Source organism: Haliotis asinina, chromosome 4, assembly GCF_037392515.1.
Source record: "Haliotis asinina isolate JCU_RB_2024 chromosome 4, JCU_Hal_asi_v2, whole genome shotgun sequence".
NCBI classification, from domain to species: domain Eukaryota; kingdom Metazoa; phylum Mollusca; class Gastropoda; order Lepetellida; family Haliotidae; genus Haliotis; species Haliotis asinina.
Window position 1 is genome coordinate 10965799 of NC_090283.1, and position 22565 is coordinate 10988363.

At 37.9% G+C, this 22565-nt stretch overlaps 1 protein-coding gene across 6 annotated transcripts in view; it reads left to right on the top strand.

The window, feature by feature from the left end:
* LOC137281271 (disks large 1 tumor suppressor protein-like) overlaps positions 1-22565 on the top strand; it is a 285708-nt gene that overhangs the window by 134813 nt on the left and 128330 nt on the right. For all 6 annotated transcript variants that reach the window (XM_067812423.1, XM_067812424.1, XM_067812425.1 and 3 more), the window contains exon 5: positions 15983-16015. In XM_067812423.1, the coding sequence (XP_067668524.1) occupies positions 15983-16015 (33 nt within the window). The remainder of the gene's footprint in view (positions 1-15982; positions 16016-22565) is intronic.

Sequence of the window (22565 nt, forward strand, 5' to 3'; positions counted from 1 at the left end):
GTGTATGGCTGTCGATATGGTGAATGAGAGTACCAGAAATAGTATTCTGTTGAAAGAGATCAGCTCATCTAAAGGTAATTACACTTTCATCTAACTTCTTTTTTGACATTACATTGTTATGTGAACAAAGAAGAGAAAAGTGCTTTGTCAGTAAACATGAAATTTGCTAGTTACAGGCATGTGAATTGAGAGTCTGTCTGAGACAGTAAGAGGTTGGTAGGTTCTATCCTACATGGTACTTGATGTTCTCCAATAGGGAACAAAACAAGGTCAGTTCAGAGATGGTTTACTGTGTATGGATTAGGTAGTAGTGTTCTGATCATGGAAAATATTTGAAAATCCATCAAAAGTAGGAATAAGAACAATTATCAATTATAAAAAAAAACATATTTTAGAGTAATCAGAATTTTGTTGTTTTGGTGTAACACACTTGAATGAGACCCATGAAGGTCTGGGTAGAACAGGTCTTCAGCAACCCATGCTTGCCATAAAAGGGGACTGCTTATCATAAGAGGTGACTAACACAGATTGATGCTCATGCTGTTGATCACTGGATTGTCTGGACCAGACTCGATTATTTACAGACCGCCACCATGTAGCTGGAATATTGCTGAGTGCGGTGTAAAACTAAACTCACTCACTCACTCACTTGAATAAAGTAAACTAACTATTAAATTTAACTAATATTCACAAACGAACATGCACTCAACTGCATATAGCTATACTCCACATAAAACCCCACCAAGTTTGTATGAACTCCACATTAAACCTCACCAATATTATAAGTCAATATTATAATCCCACTAATGTATATATGAACTCCACATTCAACCCAACCAATTTGTAGAAACTCCACAATAAACCCCACCAACATATATGAACTCCACATTAAGCCTCACCAATATGTATAAACATATATTAAAGCCCCACTTGTCATCTCACCTCACCTGAGGTGGTGGACTAGCCAAGTAGTTCAAGCATTCGCTCATCATGCTGAAGATCTGGGTTTGATTCCAATTTTGGATACAAAGTGTGAAGCCCATTTCTGGTGTCCCACTGCCTTTATATTGGTGGAATATTGCTAAAAGTGTCATAAAACCATTATCACTCACACTCTCACTCACTGAAATAATGAACTGGAAACCCAGCCCAGCAATGTCATTGATGTAGGTTGAAACACTTTTTCTCTGAATCAAGATAAATATGTCTGGCATCTTAAGTGTCCTCTCTGGGAGTGTCATCTGTCTGGTGTTGCAGACAATCACTGGCTTGGAATCTTCCACCGAAACATGTATTTCTGTCTTGCTTGTGGGTGACTTGAAGTAAAGTCTTGGTTTTATTGATTTTTACCGTTTTGTTTTGGAGGTGTCAACAACCAATGAAATCTTCATATGATGAAGTCTGCAAGTTTCATTTCGATTCTGACACCTGCTTTGTTTTATACTCCTGCATCTGGGATTTTGTGTTATTTTGTCCTGGAATCAGTTAGCATTGAAATCGTTTTTACATTTCCAAAACCAATTAATTTTATAATTTTAATATTGTTTTTGTTTTAGATAATGGATGAACGAGTTAAGCTATTTTCTGTATTCCAACTATATATTGGCAGTCTGTAAATAATTGAGTCTGGACCAGATAATCCTGTGATCAACACCATTAGCATCTATCTGTACGATAGGGAACTAATCTGTCATCGAGACTGACCACCTGTTCCCATTCGTCACCTCTTACGACAAGCATGGGTTACTGAAGACTTATATTCTAATCCAGACCTTTACAAGTTCTTTTTTTTGTACATAAAGATGTATTAGAATTGGTCTTGAGCAACCCATGCTTCTTATAGGAGGTGATTAATGGAAAACGGCTGATCAATCTCACTGATTTGATTGACACGTTATCATATCCCTGATGTGTATTCAGTGCTCATGACGTCAGTCACTTGGTTGTCTGGTCTGTCTACAGGCTGCCATCTTATAGCTGGATTATAGCTGAAAACAGAATGAGTGAGTGAGTTCAGCTTCATGCCACTTTTAGCAGTATTCCAGCAATCTCTCGACTGAGGACAGAAATGGGCTTCACACATTGTGCCCATGTAGGGAATCTTGGATCTTTGGCACCACGAGCGGATGCGTTTGCCACTAAATCACAAAACAAAATGAAACAACTGACCCTGTGGCTGTTTCAATGTTTTCTATACTTTGTTCAAGGTTCAATATTTGTGGCAATTCTAAACACACTTTAGGTACGGTGGTATGACTTGTACATATTTGCTATACATATTCAGTGAAATCCCCTAACTTATTTATTGAGATAAAAGAAGAAACACAAACTCCTAAATATTGTTTAGTTTCAGTACTTTGAAGATCATACAGATTCCATGATTCTTGACACTATTAAATAAAAATGAAAAAACCCTGAGGTTTTCAAGATAAACATCACCCTGCCTTATATTGGCCATCAGCTCGTACATTCCAGGGAATTAGATGTTATTCTCATGTTATGACCCAAATAAATTGAACATCCTCCTCTCTTGCTTTCATGAATATATTTGACCTTTGAACAAAGGAAAATGAATTTCTGCAATCCTTTGATCCTTGGACTATTCTAGGTCCATTATTGTAATATCATATTCCATTTCCAAATGCATCACATCGGCATCCACAACCTAATAAACTAATGTCCCCATTGTTTCCTGGATGGGCATCGATGGGAGTCATTACTTCGTACAGTGCCCATCAGGGACGGTTTTTTATCCTGTAGACATTCTGGTGTTGTAATGAGCTCCAGTGATAGACCATCTCTGCCATGCAATAAAACTCGATTATCCCACACCACAAGTGTTAAAATCTCTTGGAGCTTCTCTCATCACTTTCTACAGCCCCAGGGAATTTGGGAAGTTTTTGGCCAAAATGTTGAAGAACCTTCTTTATGTTTTGGGTATGATGCATCAAATTGTTGTTGCAATTTGTGGGACTTTCTTTGTAGTTTAAAATTCTGCGGGATATTTGGCATATTGCAAAGAGTTTCAACCGTTCTTCTTACTAAATTGTATTTTGATGGCATATGGTGTATGCAAAGTCATAATGTTTGTAGTTTAACGCCCCAGTCAGCAAAATTCCAGCTTCATGTTTGTGGTATGTAAATTTTCAAACGTAGACAGACCGTCCAGCAATTGACATCATGAATATTGACATCCTCACTTTTGTTACACTTATATACAGCGAACAAATTCACTGGTCCTTACAGATACTCAAGGGACAAGTTTGGGTTGTCAAAGACCAACTGCATCAAGTATTGTTGAATCTTTAACAAACTAAATCTAAGCACTTGTTGTCATATGCTAATAGTTAGATACATGATAAACTGTTTCATGGCTATGAATTTTGAGAGGGAATCTTGAACTTTCCTTGACTTATGTGCCAGAAAGATATCTTCAGCCATGCTGCGCAGAATGTACAGCATCACCAGACTGTGACTTTCTTTCTGTCATTTGTACAAGACATGGTTAACAAGTCTTGTAACAGTACACCATGAAATGGAACATTGATACATTTTTCTGTGGGGACTGTAGATCCTAACGGTAGTACCAGAACATTATCAGTGTATGAGTTACAACTAGCCAGCCCAATGGTGTGGTAAAAAATATTTCTGATATTCAATCGGGGCAAATTCACCAAATCCTTTTTATGCTGTTAACATTTTGAAGTTACCAGCCATGATGTTTGACTAGGTTTTTGGCAGATTTTGTACACTGACATTAAATCTGGATATCCCGGCACAGTGTTGAGTGATAAATGTGAAGCAGTCAGTAGTACAGAAGTACTGTCAGTTTTAACAGTTGAAAGCGAGACTTGCCTGCAGGCAGTGTTTATCTCCCAATCAGTATCATTATGGCTGTACCAAGTGTTGCAGCCTGTGTTGAGACTGGGCAAGAGCCAGGTGGATCTTACAGCTCAGTTCAGCGCTGCATAGGGGGTTGTTCTCCAATTTAGAAACGTGATGGTGCTTTAATGAAAAAAACAGCAGTCGAGAATTGGATTATTTATGGTCAGTTTGCCAATTGATCTATTTAGGGGAGGCATTTCTTGGTGTATTGTGATATATTTAACCCATGTTGCACTGGTTTGATGGTGGAATGTGAAATGGATTTTTGAAATTGTAGCTTTGTGTTCGTGTTAGGTTCAACGTTGTTGAATCTTGGCGTACTTACAGGTTTTCTGCTTGGGTTTATTGTATTTCCTGTCGTGCAGGATGTTTTTATCTCACCTCTGTTTCTATTTGTTGGATTTATTTCACTTTCTGTGTGTGGTTTTTGTAGCATTTTACCAGAAGGATCAATAACCTCTGACAGTTATTCTTCTTTGTGTGGACTTTCATGTGAGAGAAATACGAGTGTAAGTTCTGGCCAAGCTTTGATGTTTTAGTGACAATGAACGGCATGTGCACATTATCAGTTGTCACTGTAAGGCAGATGCACATTATCAGTGTTCTCTGAATGTCTTGACTGTGTGATAGTCTCAAGGTTGAAGGTTTCCATTCCTGACTCTGGCGTAATGTGTGAATCTATCATTTGACATCCTTGGCCATATATATAATTTTGCTCCCGGGACCATGACTTTGGACATTTTCCATTGTGCAGAAACGTGTGATTATGGTTCATATTCCCTTTCACTTGAATCAGTTGTTTTGTTTCCAGGCACAACACCTCTGGCATGTACGGCTGACAATCATTTCAGTTTGATACTGTTTTACCAATGACTTGTAACTTGATAACAATATTAATGTAAGAACCTACATTAAAACATTGCTCTATGCAAAAAAAAAAAGAGGTTATGAACTTTTAGCTTGATAACAGTGTAAGAATTGACATTGAAACGTCACTCTATGCAATAAATTGGACAATGTCATCTATTTGGTTTGACTACCATCAGGGCCATTTAGCTCCCCTCCACTTGAGGATGTAGGGTAGCCTAGTAGTTAAATTGTTTGCATTTTTTTTCTCTATTCCCCATCCAAATGTCTACTACATAGATCACTTAGTTTACCTTGGTTAGCTTGGTTAAAGTGTTTGCTTATCATGTAGGGTCTGGGTTCTGTTGCCTTCATGGGTACATAGTTGCCATGATGCCAGAATTTGTGTCCACCTGCAATGATATTGCTGGAATATTGTTAAAAATATCAAACTACACTCACTATTTCAGCTCACGAATGATTGAAATACTGTGATGAGTGTTGCTACTTTGTGAAGAGCTAAAAGTTCAGTCTGAATTAGTCAACGTATCCAGAGGTCATCTCACCCAAATGCTCTTGAATAACTGAAGCCACTGTAACACTTTCATTTGTCATTTGAAGATGATGATAAATTCATCAAATATAACAGTTTAGAACCTCGATAAATCACTTCTTCAGTTTAAATTTCATTTTTCATTTGTTCGGATTGTCTTGAATCTCAATTTTCTGTATGAGCTAGCTGATCATTGTGGTGAAATCTATAAAACTAACATTGAGCCCTGTGAAATTTCCCAAAACTTTGTAAGAAAATGTAATGATTCATTTAATAAGGGGTAATAATTCTTAAAATACCCCACATTTCAAGAGATGGCTTTGATAAGTGAGATAATACAAAATGTATCGATCTTTCAACAATCCATGTTCCTCGCAAAGCAAATTTGCTAAAGTCTCAATTCATTCCTTGAGATCCTAAGCTTTCTAGAGGCCAGATTTTTGGCATAGTGTTTTATCATGAGCAGAAAAATATCCCCTGAATTTGATTAATTAGCATTGGGAAGACTCAGAGGGAAGTGTCTCATAGAAGACATCAAAGCTAGGCAGTGTGACTCAAAGGATGGAAAGGGTGACACATTTCCTTCATCAACTATATTGAAAGATGAGAAAGTTGTCTATAGTGCTCTCTGAGTAGAGAGTGGAGACATCTGAGCTGTTGTTCCAGTGGCCATCTTTTTGAGCCCTCTTCCAAAGTAAACACAGTGATAGGGTCAGAAAAGGTCAAGGTCATAGGTTTCAAGATGGCCCCCAGAATGAATTGCTTTCATATCCCATTAGATTTGGTTTAAAAACATTGACACTATTTTTTTGTGTACATATGTTAAAGCTTTGATGTTATGAGGTTCTATTTTTGAAGAGAAGTTTTTTATATATATATCTGATTTTGATTTAATGATCTTGATGTGAAAGAAGGCAAGTGTGATTGAAGTATGTGGTTGTCGATAAGCTGGTTACTTTTCTAGACAGCAGTCAGTCAAATGCAGTGGCCATATTTGTTTTAATGGCTAGTTTGTGAGTGTAAGGTAAGACAGTGACCTCTAGTGGATCTGTGCCTTTACACCACCTGACATGATAGACCACAGGTCGGAATACACCGAGCTACATTTCAGAGATGTTTCTGAATCAAAATATAGGCATGATCATTTAGAGTGGAGTCCTGAGTCTCATGGGATGGAACGTATTATTAAAACCAGATCAGTAGCAAACACATAAATCTTTGTCCAAATTTCTCACTAAGTGTGTTTTCTTTTGAACAATGAAGGTATTGTCTCAAGGATGCAAAACAAGTGAAATCAAGATCCTAGCTGCTGCTGGTTTTCATGTATTGTCAAATGACAGACATCTTCTTGCCCCATTATTGTTTCAGTTGTAAAACCTTCCAGTATGCTCCATACTAAACTCAAGACTGCAAATTACTTTTGACTGCAGCATCTAAATATAGTATTGTCCACACCACTGCTTGTGTTAGATAGTGATACTTTGCTGTCAACTGTTGGTTCATTTCTGTATTGCTGATAAAAAATCTTATCCACACGTGAATCTATACAGAAACAATGTAATATGATCATAAGATTATTTATTAACAGTTAACACTTCCATGTAACCATAAACAATGTAATATGATCATAAGATTATTTATCAACAGTTAACACTTCCATGTAACCAGAAAAAATGTAATATGATCATAAGATTATTTATTAACAGTTAACACTGTCATATAACAGTGAACACATCACAAACCAGTTCATTTCATGCTCAAGTACTTATCTTGGACAAGGGCAAAAAAGAATTAACTATATGGTGAATATGATACATATCACAAATCTTAGGGAATGAATACAAATAATTATTCATGTGTACAATACTGTAGTTAAGTGATTGATGCACAGTATGGAATACCCATGTTGACAGTGTTGATTTGTCACAGCAATAACCAATGATCTCCTGACACTCAAGTTTGGCATATAATAGTAATGGTGCACAGTACCATGTGCGGCCATGGCAAACTAACAAGACTTGTGCTGCTACAAGGCTAGTTCATAGTCCATTCTTGCATATCTCATTTTAAACAGTAAGGGTTCAATTACAACAGGCTCTTAAGAAATATACTGAGGGGGAAAAATAAGGGATCACATGAAAGTACAAGTGTTTCCTATATTTTTTTACCAGATTTATCCACAAACTTTGTTTTGCTTCTGAAGAAACCTGGAAAAAGGTGAAGGAACACGTGTGCATTTCTGTGATCCCGTATTTTTTCTCTCAATATATTTAGGAACGTTCGGTTCTGGTGACCATGGGTAACGAGGGCTACGGTTTGATTCTCTCAATAAGCGAGTTAATTGTAATGGCTTCATTTTGGACACTTATAAAATCAGCAATTTTGACACATTTGAACCAAAACCCAGAATTTGCAATGTTTCAAAAGAACAAAATGTTATTCTAAGTTGTGTCTGTTTGAATTGTTCAGATCTTGTATTCCAGTGTTGTCTGTTTTAACATAGAGTCTACATTTTGGTGCAATCAAACGATTCCCCCATTGTAAGTGTGTCAGACATTTTTAAGCTCCTTTATTTCCAAGCATGGCCTACTTGACAACAAGCCTGATCACGTTCTATTCACAGTCTCATGAATTATCGGAACTGAGAAATAGACCTCTTGAAAATAACCATTCTGCTTTCCTAATTATTGAATTGTTCCTTTTGAAAAAAACTCCCATTTTCCTGTTTTGAGATGGAAGGTGAGGGTGTCTGTTCACGGAAACTGCCGTGAAGAGGGAAGGTAGCTGTCACCACCAGCGGGACAAGTACTCTCGCAAAATCCCTTGTCGTTTAATTTGCTTGTACATCACTGCAGCACAGATGGGGCCAGCTGATGCAGCCACACTTGTTTAGAAAGGCAGAACTAGGGTATTTTTAACTAGTCATTATCTCACACAAGTTAAAGCACTTGAAAGACTGTTCTCTTGAAAATGATAACATAGCATGCTAAACAATTCAACTAATTTCTGTGTGATTATATATTTGTAGACTCCTGAAGAGATTTTTTCTTTTTTTCATTTGGGTTTATGATCGTCCAGTTTGTCATGGACTATTTTGGGATTAGCTTCAAGAAAAATGGTGAACTATAGACAAGGACAAAACTGTGATAGTTGGGGACAATGGTGACCTACAGACAAGGACAAAGCTGTCATAGTAGGGGTGTGGGAAATGGTGAACTATAGACAAGGACAAAACTGTGATAGTTGGGGACAATGGTGACCTATAGACAAGGACAAAGCTGTCATAGTGGGGGTGTGGGAAATGGTGAACTATAGGCAAGGACAAAACTGTGATAGTGGGGGACAATGGTGACCTATAGACAAGGACAAGTGGGGGGAAATGGTGAAAAAGACAAAACTGTCATAGTGGGGGAAAATGGTGAACTATAGACTAGGACAAAACTGTCATAGTGGGGGAAAATGGTGAAAAAGACAAAACTGTCATATTGGGGGAAAATGGTGAACTATAGACAAGGACAAAACTCTCATAGTGGGGGAAACTGTGCGCAGTAGTATGTCACTATCCTACAGCTTTCTTTGATGATGGTGGATGTATGAAGACCTATCTTTGCTGGAAAAGTGTTGCATTATTTTCACAACAGTTTTGACTTATCATGTGGACTTGTGTAAGCAGGCTTTTAACCAGTGGCTTAAGTGGCTATAAGAAATATTTGGGTTAACCACTAGAAAGGTCCCCAGAATTGAAGCCACGACTTATCTTCAGATTATCCACAGTAGATATACATTCATTAGCTTATACTTTGTTATCAGTTTACCCACAGGAAGGAACCCTCAGAATTGAGGTCTCCACTACCACTCACAATGTTCCCAGTACATTTGCACCTAAGACATTAATTTCTGTGTATCATAAATAATTGGGAGTATTTGTAATTTAGGATTTCCTGTGGGAAATAGTGTTCAATAATGATCTGTGATGAATTCTGATGTGTTGTTAGGCTATAGGAAATGGATTCAAGATATTGAAGACAAGGTACCATTTGTAGGAAAGATGGTACACTGTTCAGGAGATGATCAAGAACACCTAAATATACTGAGGGGGAAAAATAATGGATCACGTGAAAGCAATAGTATTCCTTTAATTTTTTTTCTCGGGTCTTCAAAATTATTATTATCATTATTATTATAGGATATTGACATAGTGGATATGTTTAGGCAAGTTGTGCTTGCTCAAGGCACTGGTGCTACTCAAAGCTTGTGCATTGCTTAGTTTGTGCAGAAAACCAGAAAAAAAATTAAGAAAGACTTCGATTCCCCACATGGGTACAGTGTGTGAAGCCATTCCAGTGTCCTATTTTTAAAAGCATCTTAAACCCAAGTTACTCACTCTTGTTGAGCAGAAATCAACGAAGCTAGCACTGAGTCCTGATTGATGGGTAGCTTGCAGTAACATGTTGGCATTGCTTTGTGGGGTCCTCCATGCATCTTGCTGGAGGGTTTAAACCTCTATATGAAGCCTCTGGCTGATTTCGTCAGTTTTTGTGTTTAAGCATTTCAAATCAATATCTTATCAGGGTCCTCTCAAATCATCCTGTGTTTGAAGTAGTAGGATATGAATGTTTTCACTCCATTGATTATATGAGCAATATCTAACTACGATTGAGTTATTCCACATTGTACGGATTTGTGGTCGAAGACTGGAACTTTGCCGGTAACCATTTTGGTTAAATGATCAGAAATAAATGGCATTCAGCAAGAATCCGTTTATCTTGCCTTATGTTCTGGAATGATGCCCATTTAACATGCCCATCCAGATAATGGAATTGTGTATATATCGAATATAACAGGCCGCAGACTATTGTAGAAGAGTGATTGTTGTTGTGTAGTTAAGAATATACGAGCTATTTCTGGCCAAATTTAGAAAAGTGAATTTGGGAAAGCAATAGACTAAGGAGAGGACCAGAACTTAGAGGTGTTTCTGAAATCTGCGTGTGTGCTCTCTCTCTCTCTCTCTTTCATTCTCTCTCTCTCTATATATATATCACTCTCTCACTCTCACTCTCTCTTTCACTCTCACTCGCACTCTCTCTCAGCGTCTGTTTCAACCTCCCTGTCTCTCAACCTCTTTTTCAACTTTCTGGCTTCACATCTCAACATAGTGCAGGCAATATTACTAAGTTTTGAAATCGGTAGGCTAATGCCTTCTGGTTATCAAAGGTCCTGCGAAAGACCTGTTGGTCCAGTTGTCATCTGCACTGTTTTACATGATATGGGACCCAACATTTAAAGTCGTGTCTCATGAAGTCGGAGTGCATGTGTAAGGATGTCACATGGAAGTGTAACCTGTGTGTTGAGTGACATTTTGTGGAAAGCTCTATTATCAGCCTTTAGTGGCATATCATATTCTTCAAAACAAAACCTTTGTGTTGTCAGTTCAGGGATGCATCCAGGCCGTGGGAATTACACATTTGGTGGTCCTTCTGGCACAAAAAAAAATTCAGTGCGTCAAATTTCATGCAAATAAAGTTGAGCTGGCACACTTGGATAAAATATGTTCCCCATATGTAGCCTATATTTGTCACATATATTTTGTGACAAAATATTCGATAATCATTTGGTATTGACATGAATTCACAGCTGAAAATTCTACCGTATCAAGCGTGAATAACAAAACATGAAAGCAATTTCGTTTAACCATTCAGTGGTTCATATCATAGTATGGATATTTAAGTAACTTCGCTTAACCAAATATCAATGAATGCACATGTTTTGGAGAGAAAAAACACTTAATTTACTCTTTAAGGTAAGTACTTCATCACTTTGTTAAATTTAGCTCCTTTGTCATGTTAGTATCACTGTTACCATGGTAACACTTATATACAAAATAGGTGATAAAATACAGTCATTTAGCTTTGACCCATGTTAACTTGTTAGTTGGCCCACTTTTCTCAAAGAGGGTGGGCCAAATGGCCAACTTTGACAAAAAGTTGGATGCAACCCTGTCAGTTCTTTTGTTTGAAACAAATAATTTGATGAATGAGATATGCTCCATCATTCTGTTATACGTTGGGTCATGCATAGCTGTATGTTTGGAGATTTTCTGCAGCTTGCTTAAAGTCTTTGTTTGAATGATGATACTACTTCTTCACGCAGCATTCACTACCACCAACACAACCACCAACACAACCACCCCGAACTCATGAGAAGTTGCTAGCAGATGTAATTAAATCAGACATATAGAACCAAATATATCTTAGCCTTGTGTCTTGGAGGACTCTACAACCCCACCATGTGTTGTGGGCTAAATTAACAATGATCTCAAGGTTGTCCAGAACTGACCAGAGGTCGCCGGCTCAATGAAAGTCTAAATGCAGCAGGTCATTTTCAATTGGAGTGGACTTCATGGGAGTACCAGCATCTTTGACACGATAATAACTCAGTGTTTAGCGTAGTGTGATTTAAAAGGTGCATATCGAAGGTTAACCTGAACAAACCAGATGGAATGGTTGAAGGAAAGATTTTGAAAACAGTGAAACAATTTTATTTTTTCGTTTCTGGATGATGAGTTTACGTCAGAATGAATCAATTTCTTGTTTACATCGGGACTAAGGCATGAATTATTAATTAACATAAAAACATCGACTGCATTACATCAGCAGTTACACAATCGTTTGGGAAAACATCATGGAAATGGAATAAGTGGTTAGGAAAACATGATCCTTGTAATGGAATAAGCGATCTTGAAAATTAGGTTCACTACATCACTACAGTAGTTGAACAAATGTTCAGGAAAACATGTAAATGAAGTAAGTGGTTATGAAAACATAGTCTTTGCAGTGGAATAAGTGGTTTGGAAAATATGATGGCAGAGACTATGATGCAACACATGAATGATAAATGATTGTCTCCCGCTGATCCGTCCTGGTGTGTACATGTCTGTGTGTCCAGCGTAAAAATTTGATGATCTGGACCAGGTCCAATTCTGTGTTGAGAGAATCAGGCGACAATAATGTCTCTTATGTATATCCCCAGTCTTTCAACTAAACAGAGAAAATTGTCTCTTTATCGGAAGATCTACAGAAACCCTCTCGTCACAGTCTCATCAACACCTCTGCCTTGCCACCTATATCAAAAACAAGTGTCACAGTCAATCGTAATCGTTTGATCACCCAAACGGAGATCCCTATGTCGCACTGATGTTGTATAATTTAATATAAAGCGCATACAGACCTGTTGTCATTTTAAATAATACATCAGCCTATTCTCCCGAGAAGACGGAACACTTGTCATTGGTAACCTAATAAACTACTTGTATCACAACCAGCTAGATGTTAAAGCAATACTGTTTCCCCAAAACACAAGCATTACACGCTTCAGATTCCAAAATGCTTTCACTGATCGAAATGTTCACACCTGTACCTCTGCCAGAAACTAGTGCTGGAGACTGGTGCCAGAGATCACCTGTTAAAACTTTGGAATTCAACAATACTGAGAAACTTTCCTTGCAGCTGTATATTTTGATTAGATAATTGTTCTCCTTGAATGAGGTTTTGCATTAGTCAGCATTTAGAAAATGTCGGATGTTAGGAGCCTTGACAAACGTGGTATTCTGTCGCTGACGTTGATGTGCTTTCACGGAGAATGGGAATCGGGAGTGGAACACTTGGTCTCGGATATAGTAAGGTTCATCCGCTCTTGCTCGATCCTGTACGTGCCAGCACTTCCTTTTCCTCGTTTAACCTCCATGCACCTTAAAATTATGTTGTTACTCTTTATCCTAGATTCTGATTACACTCATATGCTATCTTGATTTCATCATTGAAGTTTTTAAGAATTTGTCATTTAACTTTTTCAGTCCCAAACTTTTGATGTATGTCATCAAAATATTTGAAGTCAACCACAGAGAATATAGGCTTTGAAAAACTATTTTTTCACTGAATCCTCAGGTGTATTGCCTTTTTAATGTCTTAGAATATTTGATTAATGTCATTGGGTTATCTTTCAAAGCAAAGAACCAGATGTCATCTCCGAGTGTTTTAATGTCATTTTTACCTTACATTAGACATTGATTACCACAAATTTCTTTCAGCTCCGTATTTAAATGCAAGACATTTGTTGTAAAATTGCTGAAGGAACTGCCTCTGTTTGACTTGGGGTTTTTTTTCATTTGGATGAAAAGAAAATTAATTTTGGTAGCTGAACTAGTATTTTCCCTATGATTGGATATTGATCATATAATAGGTATTTAATTTACTGTCTCATCCAGGCCAGTGTTTGACTGCAGTAAATCATATTTCAAATAAGTTAATTTTCTCTGCTGGGAATAGTCATTGCTGAAAAGTGTGAGATCTGTCTGAGGAAAAATGGCTGTCTTTGATGTCCAGAATAGCTCAGCCGTTTCAATTATAGGAATTTGCAGCTTTTATATTCAGTTGTCATTTGATGCTTGGTAGATGGTCTAAATCCAGCTCAGGAGACAGACAGTTGTATCGCCCTCAAGCATTCATTGGGAACATAAGTATGGAACCTGTAACTTGTTGCATGCCATATAGTATCTGGTATTTCTCAAAGATGTTTTTCAAAGATACTGCATCACAGTGGTTTGTGACGTCATCGGTTACCATATCATCACTATGAAATGACATTAGAAGTCCATCTGAAATGACAAACAATAAGACCTAACCTAACCCTAACCCTAACCACCTACAATTACGTAAAATAGTATTATGACATGTTTTTTAAGTTTGTGGTGCTGTATTCTGAAGGTAGGCCCTTTATCTTAATCACGCCAGTGTCATATGCCTGTAGTTTGTGTTATCATAACTTCAATTTAAATTCCCTTTAGCTTTGACTATGAATAATTCATTTTGGTAAGATCAGTATTTTTTGTCTTGAGTGTATTTTAATCTAAGGTTTCATGATGTGTGACTGTGTATGTGAACAAATATGGCCACCAAATATTTGGCACTGTAAACTGTGATGGTTCACTCTTGTATCCAAACAGTTTCTCAACTTAAATTAAAAGAGTATATTTCAATGGTGTGAAAGGTTAGAAATCTTGGTAAGAGTGCCACCTGTACCTAAATTTACATTCAAATAAACTAGAACAGGTATAAAAAACAACAAAAAAGAATCAATGAGCTTATTTCAGTGTTGGAATATTACACCGGGGAAGGTGTAAATATTCTATGTGAAAAGAGGGGTTAACGGGCAGAACTCTCTCCGAAATCTCCATTCATCAACACTTGGGGGCACATTTAAGCTAGGCATCTGATGATGTGGCTTTACAGAATTATGTCCCTTTGATGTGCTGGGATTTGCCGTCTTTTGTTCATATCATGGAATCACAAGTGTGAGCGTTGGTTGTGTAGCACCATCCCAGTGGTTATGGATCTAGACACTGACGCTTTTCACGACTGTAATTCTCCTCACTGTCATGCGAACACATACACAGAAAACAATATACTATTTATTAAGGCTGTTACAATGCACACACATATTTGGTGAATAGAACCATAGCCCTTCATGAATTCAATTTGTTATTCATGGTCACCAGACCCAAATGTGAATGAATATTTACATTTTTCTTAATGAAGCATGTTTCTTTGAGCCCGTATGTAATTTTTCAAAGCCAAATATGCAAGAATGGAATACATACTTGCCTTGCCGTAGTGCAAGTCATGTTAGTTTGCAATGGCTGCACTTGGACTATAACTCTATCACTTTAACTGCATTATTGTATTCTTGAATAATAATTCATACACATTACCCAGTATTTGTGAGATGTGTGATACTTAGTGTAATCACTGCGGCCCTACTATTTATCGCCTGGTGGGTTACTTCATACGGTTACAAGCTTAAAACTGCAGTTTGAGGAAATGTTATGTTAATTACTGACACAGGCTACCTAGATGTGATGTGTTGATTTGCCATTGCAGTTATAAGAAAATGACACATGCTGATTTGGTGCGATTTTTGTGTATATACCAAACGTAACTGCTCTTGTGTCTGTCATATACTATTTACCTTACAACTGAAGATATAAATGGTATGGCACAGACACTTGTGTCGCAATCTCCATGTAATGGTGGTGAAAAGGAGTCTGTTGCATGGTAATATTGAATGCTGTTTGTGTAACAACTGGTCCTAATCATCAGTCATAGTTAATCCTTGACTGGACAATGTGTCCTTTTCAAAACTTAAACAGTATAGTATTCAAAGACGCATGAAGGTCTTGATTTGACTGGTCTTTGGGAATGCATGTCAATAAAGAAAGCTTGTTGACTTACTTATAGTATCTCATCATATCCCTTTCGTGTAGATCGATACCCATGATGTCAGTCACAGGATTGTCAAGTCCAGATATTATTAGTCATTGTCATATAGCTGGAGTATTGCACAGTGTGCTATTAAACAACAAAAAGCAATTCATGGAGGCAGTAAATCTCAACACACTTGCACACATAATCACCCACACAAAACATACACTCAAAACAACTGATCACATTTGTTCGTGGTGGCCTTATTCCTGGTCAGAATGATTTCAGTGAGGTATTATTTTAACACAAAATGGATGACAACTCATTGAAAGCATTACATCACTTTGAAAAATGCAGCCTGATTTTCAGTTGTTTGATTTGAAATATCTGTGTCCACCTTGAGTGATTGCAATCTATTTATGTCTGTTCATTATTGTTTCAGCCTGAGGGATCAGAAGCAGCTGATTCGGAATTTGTAAGTACAGATATTTTTCTTCCATAAATTTTGTTGTTTAAAATTCAGAATATGCAAGAGTGTAGATATGTCTTTAGTTCCTCAGGTTGTGAAGTCAGTTCTGCTTTGTCGGTGATTGTGAAGGGAATCCTCACTTAGATTCAGTTTCCTGTACTGGGAATTGGAGAAAGGTTGAATGATCCAGTTACAACAAGTAATGTCTGCCTGTGGTTACAGCAGAGTGGATCAGGTGGTTAGGCTTTTACATCACATACATGGACAGAATATCAGTCACTAGATTTTCTGGGTCAGATTTGATTTGCCTTGATGTACTTGTTGTTCCATGTCTGGTGCTTGTGAGTAATAGGTACAACAACGACTCATGAGTCAGTATAATGTGCCTGAGTTGGGTGTTCATGCTCAGCTGTGACATTGTGCTTTCAGGGGGTTAGCTATCTAAAACTATCTTAAGTCTGGGCTAATACAAGCAGCCACACATACATAAACAAGCACATCATCATATGAATGAAATATTCTGAAGTACAACATTGAAGCCATTACACCTCTTCTCACTCACTCACTCACTCACTCACTCACTCACTCACTCACTCACTCACTCACTCACTCACTCACTCACTCAACCAACCAACCAACCAACCAACCAACCAACCAACCAACCAACCAACCAACCAACCAACCAACCAACCAACCAACCAACCAAGATCAACCAAGTTGTGATGAACAATTGTAGGTCTGTGTCTATTATAATGTATGCCCATATACAATGTTCATGTACAAATGCATGTATGTTTATTTTGCCATCATACAGTTTTCTCAACTGGAGTTTTTCCATCATGGTTTATCTGTTGTTTCCACCTGTGGAACCTTTGTTCTGGAAGTATGAGTAAATATGTGTTTCTCACAAGGTTCCTCCAATCAAAATACGAAATCAAAATTATCAAAATATGGTAAATGCACTTAGGTATATTAATTGTTAACATTTCATGCAACATTAATCAAGAAGACTCCCTGTTGTCAGAACCATCACTGAAAACAAAAAAACAACCAATTCCAACTGGTTTCTTTATGGGAACAGTTCCTCCAGCGATTTGCCCTTTTGGGAGAAACTTGCTGAAAACACATGACCACCATTTGAAAGAAGGAAAAAACAACAAAAAGCGATATGCCCAATGTGTTCTTTCAAAACAAGATCAATCATCTTGGAGGTTTAAGTTGTTTTTTGTGAAGGATTCCTGAGTTGGCAGCGCTGAGCAGGTAGTGGTTGGTGGCTATTTTCAGACCGTGTTCATTACTGCCCCCTATTGTTCTATGACCTTGCTGCCAATTGTGCCGGAAACTCACAGTTGGAGGGAAAATGTGAAATTTTAATTGAAGTCATCAGTTTGGTTATGACGTTTTTGACATGTTTATTGCCTTGAACAAAATGTAAATGGGGCATGGAAAGATTGCAGATGTTTTTGTGAAGATTGCCGTTTCTTTTGAATTAAAATGTACATGAAAGGTCAATGATTTTGTCTTGATGGATCCAGGGTGCCATTTGAAATAATAAGATTTCTGCTTTTCAGAAAATTGTTTTAATTTTGAATCATTGGTACTAATTGAGATCCCAGGTAAATCTGGGCCCCAGCAACCCATGCTTGTCAGAACAGAGTCCTAGCAGGATCAGGTTGTCAACTTTGTGACTTGGTTTGTGACATTATGTCTCAGTTTGGTTCATAAATGATTGACTGACCCAATATTGCAGTGAATGACTTACAAAATACACACAAGTACTAGTACATAACATGTTTGGTTGCATTCAGTATGGTTTAACATAGCCTTCTTGTTCTCAAGTAATTCTCAGATACTTTCAGACATTTTCCCAGATGTTAAAACAAAAGTTTTTAGTAAAAATTTGAATTTCATTGAAACAAGGATACGTTGGGAAACAGCATCAAGTTGATATTCTGAGAGTTCAAGGCATTTGGCAAAAAATGATTTTTTATTAAACTTTGTTTTAATTTTGGAAATCAAGGAAAAACCATAACAGAAGAGTGAGATTGTTTTCATTGAACATTGACGGCTTCATTCAGGATGATAAGAAAATCTGAAAATCGCGTAACTCGTCTAAATAAGCTGTATGTGTCTATCATACCAGTTGTTGGTTGTAAGATGGCATTTTCCCGTTGTCCAACACATCTAATGTCCCAGACTAAATTGACTATAGCATAGTGGAGACATTAAAGCCCTGATAAATTCTTGTAAGCGTCTTGAATGGAATTAGAAAGCACTAAAAATGGAAATATCTCTAAATTGTGACAGTTGTCTATTTCACAAGGTTTAATAGCTATCACTTCCTTTAATATCACTTGCTGCCAGTTAATGTGCCAATGTTGATACTGGACTTAAACTGTTTCTATCTCGAACAATTTGTCGAGCAGGGAAACGTTTGCAAGATCAAATCCCTGCCAAACTTTCAACATATCACAGTTTGTCAGAAGAGAAGCAAATATTGATATTGAAGGCCGATTGTTTGAGCCGATAGGCTCATGTTTCTGCCTGTTTGCTCCAAGGCTGTTGGCCCATTAGACCAGGGTGTTCATACACATGCAGTGATAGGCGAAGAATTAATCTGGGGAAATATAACAGATATTTTCTGTAAGTGACAGAAGTGGCATTCTTCTGGAATTAAGAAGGCTGCCTCAATGCCTGATTGAAATCTATCACATTCTCCAAATGTCACTACTTCGTTCAGACTACCAAATTTGAATTACTTGGTTGTAAGGAAATTTGAATGGCTAGACAAGTCAATCTGTGTATGTTTACATAAATGAAATAGTGATTGGTTGGTGTTTACTTCCTATAGAATAATTGGCTGCCATATTTCCTAGCTGTGATCACCATATTGGGATTTCTTTCTTCACTCACTGTTACCAGATTGGCTTTCATGGCTACCATTCAGTTCACTTAACACCAGATTTTGATCCCTCAAACTAAATTTGGGTTGCATTGGATATCACCAAATATAGAATCCTTAAGTATCACCAAATATGAAATTCTTGGGTATTCCCAGATATGGAATTCTTGGGTATCACCAAATACTGGGTTTTAGATATCACTAAATATGGAATTCTTGGGTATCATCTGTCAATATTTGCTGTCCTCAAAATGAGATGACCAACTCCTGAATTTCACAAAATGTGCATTTCTTGTCTGTTATCAAAGAATTGCTTCCATGTGATTTATTTGAGCATTATGGCTGCAGAATGATTGAGGTTGGTTTATGAAGACTAGATTATGTTAAATTTCGTACTATGGATGGACACTGGTTTTGGGTGTCTGATGTCAAACAATATAAATCTCAGAGCATTCTGATTTGATATCAGAGCCTGAGTTCTACTGAGCACCTGGTGTCTCATGCAAAGCTGATTGATATAGTATTAGTTACACAGCGTTTTGAAAGGGTGTAGGGGACTGTAAGACCCTTGTAAAATCTGTATTTCCTGAGGTGCAGGAAATATGGAATTTACAAGAGTCTTACAGTCCCCTACACCTGTTCAAAACTCTGTGTGAGAAATTTATTACCCTTAAGATCTTTTAATTTAGAATATCTTTGAACACCAATGTTCAACCTTCGGCAGAATGGGGCACAGATAGTTTTGCTATGATTTTCCCTGAATTGCCTTAAAGGGAGATACCTTGGGATAGCTAAGTTTATGATAAATATGATCGAATTATAGGTTTTGTTAAATGGCAAGTGAAATGCAGATAATTTCTTTTTAATGTATTAATTGATGCAAACAAATATGGCAACAACTGTATTGCTCTGTTTACGCCGATAATTGTGTACGCCATCTCAAAAATTTCGATGTGATCTGTTTTTGTCGCCACATTCCATCTAAGTTCAAGGTTATTTGTACAACCTGTGTAGTGTTGTAGTGTGTCAAGTGACAGATTTGAAGTGGGGTACAGTTCATACACCTGGGCAAATCTACCTACATGGTTTTGAATGCTCTGGCTATTGACCAATCAGAATTCGACAAATTTATCCAAAGGGTAATATCATCCTATAGTATCAAAGCCACTTTTAGAATATATACCTATATCGCTTGGAATAGAATCCAGGATGTCATCGACTTCTGAGTTCCTCTCTGGACCTCAGAACAAGGCAAGACAGGACAAGGCTAAGAAATTGTCTCATATCCTCTAGGAAATGAATTACACATTCCTTTAACAACTGTATGTTTTTAACACCTAGTGTTGTGTCATATATCGCTTGGAATAGAATCCAGGATGTCATCGACTTCTGAGTTCCTCTCTCTGTGTCATATACACATGGGACTGAATCCCAAAACTTCACTTATGTTCCACTGAAGAATTCAGACTGGATTCCATCACTATATGGCATTAATAATGCCAGTGTGATGTAAAGCCCAACTCAACACAGTTCCACTGAATAACTGGTGTGTTATGCAAGATGGCCTTGAAAGTAATAGAACACCACATTGACACTTTTGGATGGCCAAGATTCTATTATTTGCATAACCCACTTAATGCAGTAATTTTGATGACTGTGACATTAAAAACCCTTGTTGTTGCTGAGTATAGTGTAACATGACCTGACTGCCATTATCGGACTGTCATACTTCTGAAAGTACCAGTAACCTGACATGTTTCACAATTTATTGTTTTCAAACAAAGTGGCAAACATCTGATCCATTTCTTGTGCAGATTTGCGTCTGTGGACCACTGTAGAATTGTGTATCATGGGTGATCCTGATTTGCCTGATAATGTTTCTTGGTTTGTTGGCTCTTTACCCACGCTTGATGATGGAGAAGACCTGCATCACACACTTCCAGCCAACATGGAGCCTGTGATGATTTTGACTACAACTTGTCTTCAGCATCCCTTGTCATAAAAGGGGACTAGGGGGATCAGATTGTCAGACTCACAGACTTCCTTGACACATGTTCATCATATCCTAATTCCATAGATTAATGCTCATGGTCTTGATCACTGGATTGTCTAGCTCAGGCTTGATTACTTACAGATCCATGCCACATAGCTGAAATATTGGTGAATGAGGCCTCAAAAGCTGAACAAGTAGAATCACACTCTCTCGCCCCGAATCACACATTCTCTCACACCCCTCTTGTACCTATATTCAAGTGCCTCAAACACTGAACAAACAAACAAAATCCCACTCCCTCACCCTCAAAGACACACTCTCTCTCATCTGTGTTGTACCTATGACAAGTCCCAGTCTATGTCTGGAAGCCCTGTTACGAGATGTCCTGCATGTGCCATCAGTAAAGCCATGCACCTTGCGTAACACACTTCCCCAGTTCCCAGTGGGTCCCAATGACCAGTCTAACACTAGACCTTGCATCGCTACAACTTCCACAACTACTGCCCTGTGTTATTCTCAATGACTGATGAAGCCTTTCCAGGCAATATTTCCCTTACAAAGCCACATAGACTTCGGCACGAATGTTGAACAGTGATGAATTTGCCATGCCATCAATTCTTGATGTTTAATATGAATAGATTTACTGAAAGTCTTGTTTGACTTGAAGAAGGGAGGGGACCTGTGAAGGTCCCAGGTTAGAATAGGCCTTCAGCAACCCATGTTTGCCATAAAAGGCGACTCAGCTTGTCGTAAGAGGCGACTAACGGGATCGGGTGGTCAGGCTCGCTGACTTGGTTGACACATGTCATCGGTTCCCAATTGCGCAGATCAATGCTCATGTTGTTGATCACTGGGTTGTCTGGTCCAGACTCGATTATTTACAGACCGCCGCCATATAGCTGGAATATTGCTGAGTGCTGCGTAAAACTAAACTCACTCACTCACTGAAGAAGGGAGGGCAAGATTATTTCCCCCGCTGCTGCTGATGTGTCTCAGGGGATGAGTGTACCACAGAGGTGGTCCTATATGTAGAAAGTTAATGACCTCTCGTCTCAAGTGGTTGTAGCATGGTCTTCCTTGTGTTGCTGTGTCAGCAGGGATGGAGATGGTTGGTAAAAGTGTGCTGTTCCATTGTGGGGATCTTATGATGGATCCCCTGGTCAGAGGTGATCATCCAGTCCCTTCAGAGTCTCTTGTTTGTTTAACAATGGGTTTCCTGTTTGTTTAACAATAGGTTGGTCATGGTTCTCTTATTTGTTTAACAACTGGTCTCTTGTTTAACAATTGGTCTATTTGTGAATCACTTGTTTTTGTTTATTCAACAATGTGTCTTGTGAGCAAACTACTTGCGAATTTTCTTCAACAGTGGATCTCTTGTGAGTCACCTCTTTGTTTAATAATGGGTCTCCTGTGATCTGCTTGTTTGTTTGGCAGTTGGCCAGTGTGTATGTTTCATTTGCAAGTCATAATTGTTTCAGTGTGCCTTTTGCATGTGATCCACTTTTGAATACATTGGTTTCTTGTGTTGAAGTCTAGTTATTTAGGTCCTTATGTGCCTTTTGAACACAGGGGTTCATGTCTGTGAGCGTAGAAAAACTAAGACAGGTTTAAATCAGCCTACTTTGTTCACCAGGATATTTAAGGCTGCATGCAAAAACTTA